Source organism: Bos indicus x Bos taurus, chromosome 18 (genome assembly GCF_003369695.1).
Source record: "Bos indicus x Bos taurus breed Angus x Brahman F1 hybrid chromosome 18, Bos_hybrid_MaternalHap_v2.0, whole genome shotgun sequence".
Lineage (NCBI taxonomy): Eukaryota > Metazoa > Chordata > Mammalia > Artiodactyla > Bovidae > Bos > Bos indicus x Bos taurus.
This window is the reverse complement of record NC_040093.1, coordinates 26,088,106-26,099,438: the sequence shown is the minus strand read 5'-3', so window position 1 is coordinate 26,099,438 and position 11,333 is coordinate 26,088,106. Positions and strand designations below refer to the sequence as shown.

Here is an 11,333-nt window from a genome sequence, read left to right as displayed (position 1 = left end):
AGTGGGAATTGCTGGGCTAAGGTGCAAGGTTATTTTAAAGTTTGCCTTCTGTAAAAGTGAAAGTGAAAGTTGCTCAGTCATATCCAACTCTTCGTTCCTCCATGGACTGTACAGTCTATGAAGTTCTCCAGACCAGAATACTGGAGTGGGTAGCCATTCCCTTCTCCAGGGGATCTTCCCAACCCAGGGATTGAACCCCAGGTCTCCCACATTGCAGGCGGATTCTTTACCCACTGAGCCACCAGGGAAGGCCTTGTGTTCTGTAAGGTAGTAACAGTTTTTGCTCTTCCCCAAAATATGTAAACTTGTTTTCCATATTCTCACCTATAGCCATTTCTGATCTTTAAACTATTTGCTAAGTTGAGTGAAAATAAACCTTATTTATTACTATTATTTTTTAAAGTCAAATAGCTTTGTGAAGTGAAAGTCACTCAGTTGTGTCTGACTCTTTGCAGCCCCATAGACTATACAGTCCATGGAATTCTCCAGGCCAGAATACTGGAGTGGGTAGCCTTTCCTTTCTCCAGGGAATCTTCCCAACCCAGGGATCGAACCTAGGTCTCCCGCATTGCAGGCAAATTCTTTACCAACTGAGCTATCAGGAAGCCCAAATAGCTTTGTACTATATCCTTATCGGTTATTTTGCTTTTTGAATGGCCTGTTCAATCTTCTCCCATTTTTCTTTGAGGTTATCTTGTGAAAGTGAAAAGTGAAAGTGAAGTCGCTCAGTCATGTCTGACTCTTTGCGACCCCATGGACTGTAGCCTACCGGGCTCCTCTGTCCACGGGATTTTTCTAGGCAAGGGTACTGGAGTGGGTTGCCATTTCCTTTTCCGGGGAGGTTGTCTTAGTCGTTTATAAATATATGTATGTTATGATAACAGTGTTTTTGTAGTTTCCCTAGTTTGGCTTTTTAACCTCATGTTCTTCTGAGCACCAGTTTTAACTCAGCCAGTGCTAAGAGCTAAATGCTACAGCAAAACGAGAGAACCTCGGGCGTCCGGGGCCCAGGTGGGCGGGGCCAGCGTGCCTGGGACAGGTTGTCCTCGCCCCATTCCACGCCTCCACCTTCGGGGGGCGGGGCCAGAGGACGCTCGGTGAGCGCGCAGTTGCCATAGCGGCCGTTGGGCGGGGGGCTGGCGCTTCCCAGCTTCAGCACCCAGCGGAGAAACGAAACCGAGAGAGCAGAGGTCTCTTACGAGCATCGCCGACGTGCGTAACGTTGACGTAAGACGCCAGCTCAGCCTTGAGGCGCACGCGCAGTGCGTGTGTTAGGGCCTTTGGGCCTCCGTCCGCCGGCGTCTCGCGGCGGCGCGGACTGGAGGTGTGCTTCCGGTCTGCGTGTTCTTAGGGCCGCTCCTTCCTCCTTCTCGACCTTCCGGCGCGCCACCTCCCATCCCCGTGCCAGGGGCTCGGAAGACCTGAAGTAGCGATGCTCTTGGGAATCATCCCCAGGAGTGGAAGTGGAGAATGCCCTCCTTGAGTGAGGAAAGCGAGTGAAGCGCAGCCTCTCTAGACTCTGGGGGCTGAGGTGGGCGTGAGCGAAGGTAATCCAAGCCCACTTTCTGAACCCGGGTCTTCCTTCGACTTTACAGTGAATTAGGCAGAGGCTTGGGCCGGGTCAGGGACTGGGCCGCTCGAATGGAACTTGAGACTCATTTCCACCTAGAGGAAACGAGGTTTGGGGTGCCCCTGGCGCAAAGTAAGGCGCTGGATACACCCTAGGCATTATTTTCGCTGTTGCTGTGAGGAGGTGGAGCTGTTGGCACTTCTTCTAAAATTCCTTTGCAAGTGTTAACTGGAGGAGTAACAGCTATTAATGAGACTGTGTTAGTCCGGTGAATTTTGCGGGTATTCCCTTCGTGGCTTTGGGCAGGGGTATATGACTTCCTACTCAATTCTGCAAAACAACGATGATAAAACTGACCCTCGTAGCAGAATGATGATGCCACAAAGCTCTATGGAGTGCTTCATAAGAGGGACAGAGGAACCTTTTCCAGAGGATCATACTGAAAACTTTTTCCTTGTATCTCGTAAACATACGCATTTTTGCTTTTGTTTTATGTGAGGTGCTCGAGTGACGTTGAAGTCCTTAGCTAAGACTTATATTCAGAACCTGATCAGAGGCACGCCTTTTGGGCTAGTCTGATATCCCTTTCGGAGAAGGCGATGGCATCCCACTCTTCTTGCCTGGAAAACCTCTTTAGTTATTCCATGAATACTTACTGAATGCTTTCTGTGTACTGAGCACAGTTCTTACTTCTTAATAAGTGAGTAAAGAAAACAAAGATCCCTGCCCATTGCAGCTTAGGTTGTAGTTTTGGGAAGACATAAAAAATAGTAAACATAAATAAGTAAATTCCCTGGTGGCTCAGACGGTAAAGCGTCTGCCTGATATGCTGGAGACCCGGTTCATTTCTTGGGTCGGGAAGATCCCCTGGAGAAGGAAATGGCAACCCACTCCAGTACTCTTTCCTGGAAAATTTCCAGTGGAGCCTGGCTCCACAGTCCATGGGGGTCGCAAAGAGTTGGACACAACTGAGTGACTTCACGTTCACTTTTTCACTTTCACATGTTAGAAGGAAAAGAGTGTCATAGGAAAAAACAGCAAAGTTCTTACCTTTACCATTGTTAATGGAAGATGCAATTTTAAATTAGAATGGCAACTTAGGCTCCTTAGAAAAAATGACACTTCTGTAAATTCTTGAAGGAGATAAGGGAAGGGAAGAGCGTTTCAGGTGGAGGGACTGACTGTCCAGACTCCCCTTGCTGTGTGTCTGGGCTTTTAAGTGAACAGCAAGAGAGCCTGTGGGGCTGGAACACAGTGAGAAAAAGGGGTAGTAGGAGAAAATTAGGTTAGACATGGGGTGGGGCTGGAGAACAGACATCTTCAAGGGCCTTGTAGGCTATTGTAAAGACTTTGGCACTTACTCACTTTGAGTGAAATGGGGAGCCATGGCAGCACAGTTTTGAGCAGAGCAGCCATACAATCTAACTTAGCTTTTTCAGAGTTACTCTACTGCTGCTGCTGCTGCTAAGTTGCTCTAATGGGTGTGTTTCAGAATAGAATGGTGGAGGCAAGGGTAGAAGCAAAGAGAGGAGTGAGAAGACTGTCAGTAGTTCAGAAGAGAGTTGACAGGTGTTTCTAATCAGAAAGTTGGTAGCTGGAGTGAGTGAGAAGCAGTTGGATTCTGGGAATTTGGTAGTAGGAAACAATGTTTAGATAAGGTGTGTGTTATCAACCTGAACATTTTTCAACATGCTATGCTATGCTATGCTCAGTCACTTCAGTCGTGTCCGACTGTGTGTGACCCCATAGACGGCAGCCCACTAGGCTCCCCTGTCCCTGGGATTCTCCAGGCAAGAACACTGGAGTGGGTTGCCATTTCCTCCTCCAACGCATGAAAGTGAAAAGTGAAAGTGAAGTCGCTCAGTCGTGTCAGACTCTTAGCGACCCCATGGACTGCAGCCTACCAGGCTCCTCCATCCATGGGATTTTCCAGGCAAGAGTACTGAAGTGGGGTGCCATTGCCTTCTCCATTTCAACATGATATACAGTTTATTATAAATATATAATTTTGGTCCATGTTCCACAGGTATAGGTGGGAAGAACAGTGGAGTGTTTGAATCACTTTAGTTGTTCTCCTGTGAAAGTAATTACTTATTAGCTTAGGTAAGATTTCAGAGCTTACTTACAGCCATTAATTGGTATGTGAAGTTAATGACTAAAGTCAGACTTTTTCCAAAATAGAATATAGTTGAAATCTAAAAGTTGTAGTTTCCAGTAAGCAAAGTGTGAATTAGGACAGAATAACTTGTTGTAGTACTCGTGCATTTACTTTTAATTAAAATTTTAGTGAATGTGAAAATGCTTCCTTTTTGCCTTCTTTCAGAAATTTGTCTAAATATTCTAACAGTAAAAAAAAAAAACAAAAAACAAAGTAGATCTAAGGTAAGAAAAATACATTAATTGTGACTGTTATCCACAATTCTGGGGTAAATATATGGTGGCAAACAGAAATGACTTAAGATAATTGTTACTTCAGGAAGTTTGCAAGCTCGTGGGCTTTCCTGGTGGCTCAGACAGTAAAGAATCTTCGTGCAATGCAGGGGACCTGGGTTCAATCCCTGGGTTTGAACGATCCCCTGGAGGAGGGCATGGCAACCCACTCCAGTATTCTTGCCTGGAGAATCCCCATGGACAGAGGAGCCTGGCGGGCTACAGTCCATGGGGTCGCAAAGAGTCAGACACAACTGAGCGACTGAGCACAGAATGGCACAGACAGACTTGTAAGTAATTTAAACAAAATATAAAAGGATGAAAAAGTATTTTGAGGACAAAGTAAATGCTAATGGAATGCAGCCTTCTTTTGTTACTGTTTATTGTGGTGCTCACTTGTCTTTTATCTCCCGTGTTAATCTTCATACTGATGTAGAATGTATTGAATATGCTAAATAAACACAGAAGTCATGAACTGAAGCACCTGTTGATTAACACTGCCAGCAAGTACCATGTAATACTCATTGCTGTCTCTGCTGGAATTTAGAACTTTTCCAACACTATGCCCTTAAGCCTTGCTTCCTTCTCTTGCACCCCTTTCCGTTTCCAGTGGACAGATGTTTTTGGTTACTTAGACAGTATTAGAGCACACAATGTAGAGTGACTGTTTGTAATTTATATATTCATTAAGGATATTTCTTCAGTTTAAAATTATTCTGTCAAAGTATATTAAGTTTTTGTGGCAACAAAAAGATAATATTTTATAATATAAACATGGAGCTGTCTGACCGATCATATGAGGCAGGAGTCTGAAGTTTAGAGACACACCAGGGTGAACTGTAGGTCAGTTTCAGTGTTGAGCGAGAGGCTAACCTGTCAAGTTCACCACAGTTGACAAGTAGTACGGTGATGGGTGTTTGCTGGCGGGTGGCCTGTAAAGGTGATTTGGTACCACCAAAGTGCATGACTTAGCAGGAGTCAAACCTGGACAGAGGACATATTTGGCAGTCCTCATAGGTGAGTTTAAGTGGGTGGGGACAGAAAAGTCAAAGCAGGACTGGTGCCGGGTTCAGGTGCTGGAGTCTCCTGGAAGGAAGTGAGATTTGGAGGGAGCTAAAAAACAGAGCTAAAAGTCATTTGTTAATAGTTTGAGCAAAAGGATAAATCTTCCTCTAAGCATGTGTTTGGGTCCCTGTGGGTGGTGGTCTCAGCCATGGGTTCAGAACTTTGGGGAGGAACTAGGTGGGTTACTTTGGTAATAGGAGCTGCCATTCACTGATGAATGTTCTTTCATGTATGCTAACATGTTTCATCCTCATCTTAAAAAATAATACCTCAAGTTTTTAAAGAAGAACTGATGTAAAGTTATTTACCCATGGCCACTGGAATTTGAGCCTAGGTTTATTGGACATCAGTGCTTTTATTCTTTCTCTATTCCAAATTGCCTCAATATGTAATGAATTGTATTCACATTATGTACCTATTTTATGTGATTTGTCATGATTGTGATCCAGTTTGCTGTGGATTAGATTTCACTCACTAATAAAATTTGATTCACTTAATTGTGTGTTTTCTTTTTCTAGATTTTAATTTGATTTGAAAATGAGTAAGTGCAGAAAACAACCACTGGGTTCAAGTCCTGAGACATTCAGCCCAGATGTTCTTGCTGACATTTTTGAACTCTTTGCCAAGAACTTTTCTTATGGCAAACCACTTAATAATGAGTGGCAGTTACCAGATCCCAGCGAGATTTTCACCTGTGACCACACGGAATTCAGTGCATTCCTTGACTTGAAGAACTCCCTAAATGAAGTGAAAAACCTACTGAGTGATAAGAAATTGGATGAGTGGCATGAGCACACGGCTTTCACTAACAAAGCTGGGAAAATAATTTCTCATGTGAGAAAATCTGTAAATGCTGAACTTTGTACTCAAGCATGGTGTAAGTTTCATGAAATTTTGTGCAGCTTTCCACTTATTCCACAGGAAGCTTTTCAGAACGGAAAACTGAATTCTCTACACCTTTGTGAAGCTCCTGGAGCTTTTATAGCTAGTCTCAATCACTATTTAAAATCCCATCGATTCCCCTGTGATTGGAATTGGGTAGCTAATACTCTGAATCCTTACCATGAGGCAAATGACAATCTTACGATGATTATGGATGACCGACTTATTGCAAATACCTTGCGTTGTTGGTACTTTGGTCCAGATAACACTGGTGATATCATGACCTTGAAATATCTGACTGGACTTCAGAATTTCATAAACAGTATGGGTACCATTCACTTGATCACTGCAGATGGAAGTTTTGATTGCCAAGGAAACCCAGGTGAACAAGAAGCTTTAGTCTCTTGTTTGCATTACTGTGAAGCTGTCACTGCTCTGATGACTCTTGGAAATGGTGGCTCTTTTGTTCTGAAGATGTTTACTTTGTTTGAACATTGTTCCATAAATCTTATGTACCTACTAAACTGTTCTTTTGATCAAGTTCATGTTTTCAAACCAGCTACTAGCAAGGCAGGAAACTCAGAAGTCTATGTGGTATGTCTCTACTATAAGGGAAGAGAGACAATCTATCCTATTTTATCTAAGATGGTGCTGAATTTTGGGTCTGAAATGACCAAGAAAGCTCTCTTTCCCCATCACATGATTCCAGAATCTTTTCTTAGAAAACATGAAGAATGTTGCTCGTTCTTTCATAAGTACCAACTAGAGACTATTTCTGAGAACATTCGTCTGTTTGAGTGCATGGGAAAACGGGAGCAAGCAAAGCTGAATAGCTTAAGGGACTATGCTGTTCAGTATTTCATGCAAAAGTTTCAATTGAAGCCTCTTTCCAGAAATAACTGGCTAGTGAAAAAATCTAATATTGGCTGTAGTACAAATACAAAATGGTTTGGGCAGAGAAGCAGATATTTTAAAACCTACAATGAAAGGAAAATGCTGGAAACCCTTTCCTGGAAAGATAAGGTGGCCAAAGGGTACTTTAACAGTTGGGCTGAAGAACATGCTACGTATCATCCTGGGCAAAGTTCTCTTTTGGAAGGGACAGCTTTCAATCTTGAGTGTCACTTATGGCAGGTTTTACAGGGAAAGAAACTGCCAAAGGTAAAGTGTTCTCCTTTCTGTGATGGTGAGATTTTAAAGGCTCTTAATGAATCAGTTGAAAAGTCATTAGGAGGAGCCTTGAATTTTGATCTTAAGTTTAGGCCAAAACAGAAGCATTGTTGTTCTTGTCACGTTTTTTCTGAAGAATTGATATTTTCTGAGTTGTTTAGCCTTACCAAGTGCCTTCAGGATCATCAGGATAAAGAACCCAGCACCCAGATAAAGTGCCTGCTCGTGGGCTTCCCAGCTCTCCATAATATCAAAATGCCCATACCATTGGAAGTTCGACTCTTGGAATCAGCTGCACTCATGACTTTTAGCTGTTCATTGCTTCATGATGGAGACCCCACTTACCAGCAATTATTTTTGGACTGCGTACTACATTCCTTGCAGCAGCTTCATACAGGAGATGTTATGATTTTGCCTATACTTTCTTGTTTTACAAGGTTTATGGCTGGTTTGATATTTGTACTCCACAGCTGTTTTAGATTCATCACATTTTCTTGTCCCATATCCTCTGAGCCCCTGAAGACTTGTGCAGTCCTGCTTTGTGTTGGTTATCAGGATCTTCCAAACCCAGTTTTCCAGTATCTGCAAAATGTGAACGAATTGTTGAGAGATTTGGTTAACACTGAGGCACCCCAGCAGGTTTTACAGTTTGTGCCAATGGAGGTGCTCCTTAAGGGCGCACTACTTGATTTTTTGTGGGATTTGAATGCTGCCATTGCTAAAAGGTACTTGCATTTGATTATTCAAGGAGAGAGAGAAGAAATCATCGGCAGCCTTTAGTTATGAAGTTGATCTCATACTTTCTGAGATTTAACTTGATGGCTTCTTACAGTTTCCATTGTTATTACATTCCTTTGCTATTAATTTAAAACCTTCTATTTTGAAGAAAGGCTAAGTTTTGCATCATTTAAAGTCTCACTTTTTTCTGGAAAACCCATCAGCTAGTTTGACCTCTAGGGTATATACACACACAGGCATAGAGCTTCCTATATGGTAGAAGATATGTAATGATGGTATTCAGCCTCACGCAGAGAAGTGTGTAACATGCTTGGACATACCCATGCGTGCGTATGCAGTTTAGTTGGTTTTATTTATCTGCTTAAGATTTGCACCTGTGTGCCTTCAGGTTAGATTTTTTTTCCAACTAATTTTCTCTCAATAGCTAATACTGTTATGAATTGATAGAGGTCTTTGATGAAAAGAGATGAGCCACTCCTCAGCAACATTAATTTCCTTTAATATTGACCATGTCCGTTACTAATTTGGGGAACTCATCATTCTAGACATCTTGATATGTGCCATTCATTGTGGTTAGGCCACTGATCCAATTTACTTGTGTGGTTCAAATGAAGCTACTGTGCTGTTTTATAAATATTTTACTAACTAAAGTCCAATTAGAAAGGCTATCAGGACAGCTTTAAACCAAAGATCATATTTAAAACAATGAAGAATTATTGTGTCTAAAACAGTCTTATATGAGTGAAAAGTTTCATTTATCAATGGAGTGGTGATTTTAGCTTCCAGGAAATAATGTGTGAACAAAAAAATTTTTTTTAATTGCAAAATAATGTTTATGGTCTCATTGGGGACATACAAATGTGATGAACGTAGTGAATACTGAGAAATTTTGGCACTTTGAGAATGATGGTATAACATGAACATTTTTTTAATCTTCACAAATCCTTTTTTCCATATGAAAGTAGCACTTTACCAAAAGATTAACCATGTGATGTTTATTTTTCAGTTATGTTTGATTTCTTTTGCATTAAATGTATGTATCAGTATAATCAGGCTATTATGGCCAACTATGTTAAGCAGATCTTTGTACTCTGAAATTTCACAAGGTGATATATTTGTATTTTCACATGTGCATTTTAGAGATTTTTGTTAGTTATATAAAAAAATAAATATTCTTTGATGTATTTTGTTGATAGATATTAACCTGAAGTTTTTCATGTTCTTTTCTATTTTGAGTTCCATTATAGATTCATGAATAAAGTCATTAGCAGAGAAATTTTGTGTTCATTCTTTTAAAGAGAATCATAGGGGAATTTAAAAATATAACTTGGAAACACTTTTTTTTAAGGAAAGCTTTAATGGAATCTAATGTTCCTTCATTTTCTCTGATTTGTATTCATTAAAATTTATTCCTTAATGTTGCAATATTTACAGAAGCTCTACTTCGGGAAAGAAATGGAATACTTAAGGGACAGAGGAAGAGGTTATATTTAGTTCTTGATATGGAGGATGTGAGTGTTGGAGGTAGATTTCTGAAAGAAATGTGATTTCCTACTGGTGACTTTATGAAAGCTGTTACAGTTGTGTAATGGTAGACATCTGATAGAAAATTGGTTACCAAGAGAGAATTAAAAACCACTCTTGGGAAACCATTTTGCACTTAAATAGACTTTATGCCTTGGTTAATGTGGTCCAATACAGTGACTCAGTTTATTTTTACCTGTTTTAACTATTTTATTAGAATGAAGTTGAAAGCCTAGGGCCAGGTTCTGATATTAAAACTTTAAGCCCCTCAAATAAGTATTGAATGCTCAGTTGTTTTTACTGTTAACCTGGGTTGGGATATGTAACATACTGGTGTATACTAGAATGTATTTGGTTTTTAGTCAGTGTTTGGGATCAGTTGCTTTTCATCTGGCTTACTGAATTCAGAGTTGCTCTAGACGTGAGATAGAACTCAAGGAAGATTCTGATTGAACGGGGTGTAGCTGACAGGTACCAGTGATCTGTAGAAATTGCTCTGAGAAAAAGGGAAGGAAAAATAATGTATGAGAAATGGATAAGAAAGTAGAGGAAGTCCATAAGATGAGATGATTTGTGTAGGTTATCAAGGTAGTAGTTACTGTTATTAAAAATTTTGGGGGGTCTTGAAATTTTTGACTTAATTGTGATGCTTTTTGAAAAGAATTTTTAACAGCCAGGAAATTTAAACATCACAGTTGTGTTTCCTGACAAACTCAGAGAAAGCGGTCTTAAAATACACTTAATTTCTTCAATATTGTCTTATGTTTTCCAAGAGAAAAGTCTTGTATTTTAGTGGGGGGTTTTATATATCATGCTAATGTCAAAGTTTTGAAAATTTCTGGGTCTGTAAAATCCAAATTTGTGAACTTTCTCCATCTTTATAGTCATTATTTTGTTTAAAAAGATTTGCATTAAAAGTTTTTTCTACTCTGAAAATAACTAAGTGGAACAAAAGTAACAGGTTATTAGAGGAGTTGAAAAAAATCTTTATGCTTTTGTTATTTTATTTAATCTTTGATGAGAATACAAGTCCTTTAAAATATTTAAACCTTATCTTTTATTTCTAGATATTTAATTGAATATTTTTAACATTTGTTAAGGTACTGTGGTGTGAGTATATGAAATACCTCACTTTTTTTAATACCTCACTTTTTAGAATGAAACTGTTGATTATAAACCCAATTAAATTCTTATTTTTCTTGTTTACTTAATATTTTTCATTGATTCTTTAGAAATGGCAATGTATTTTTTTAGTGTATTTTTGCTTTTTAAGATAAAAGTAAGAAAAAGGAGATGTTTTAGTTTTATTTCAGTTTTTTGAATCATTTTAAGCAATAAATGATTATTACTTTTTATAGAACCAGTACATGCTTATAAAGATTTTAACTGAAGCATGAGAGATTTTCTGTTAATTTTTATGTTCTATAGCCCACCAGGCTCCTGTGTCCAGGAGGTTTTCCAGGCAAGAATACTGGAGTGAATCTCTTCTCCTGTGGATCTTCCTGACCCAGGGATCGAACCCATGGTTCCTGCCACGTCTCCTGTGTTGTAGGAGGCAGATTACTGCTGAGCCACTGGGGAAGCCTAGTAAAAAAATAAAACCATTAATTACACTGTTATAATTAGGTCTTAAATTCCCTTTAGATTTAATATAGTAATATCTAGTATATCCTTTATTAAAATGATGAAAATTATTATACATAGATGGTACTACAGATTTGCAGGGCCTGGCTGAATATTTGTTTATACATAGTTACTACTGCAAAGAGACTCAATTATTTGGTAATAGGCCTCCCCACCTTTTTTTTTTTTTTCTTTAGTTAGATTAAAACTCATTTCTGGCTGATCTTAGCAGAATTAACTATAAAACAAAAATTTCAAGGTTCCCGAATAAATTTCTGTTTGGATAGTAGATGCTTTTCTGGTTGGCCTAATGGCCAAGTACCAAAAAGCT

The 11,333-nt window shown here is 39.7% G+C and overlaps 1 protein-coding gene across 1 annotated transcript; it reads left to right on the top strand.

Moving 5' to 3' along the window:
* The first annotated feature begins 1,262 nt into the window (after positions 1-1,262).
* On the top strand, positions 1,263-9,131 carry CMTR2 (cap methyltransferase 2). Its single transcript, XM_027516056.1, has 2 exons — positions 1,263-1,547; positions 5,584-9,131. Exon 2 carries the CDS (start codon positions 5,603-5,605, stop codon positions 7,895-7,897), a length of 2,295 nt encoding a protein of 764 aa, XP_027371857.1. The 5' UTR covers positions 1,263-1,547; positions 5,584-5,602; the 3' UTR covers positions 7,898-9,131.
* Positions 9,132-11,333: the final 2,202 nt, after the last annotated feature.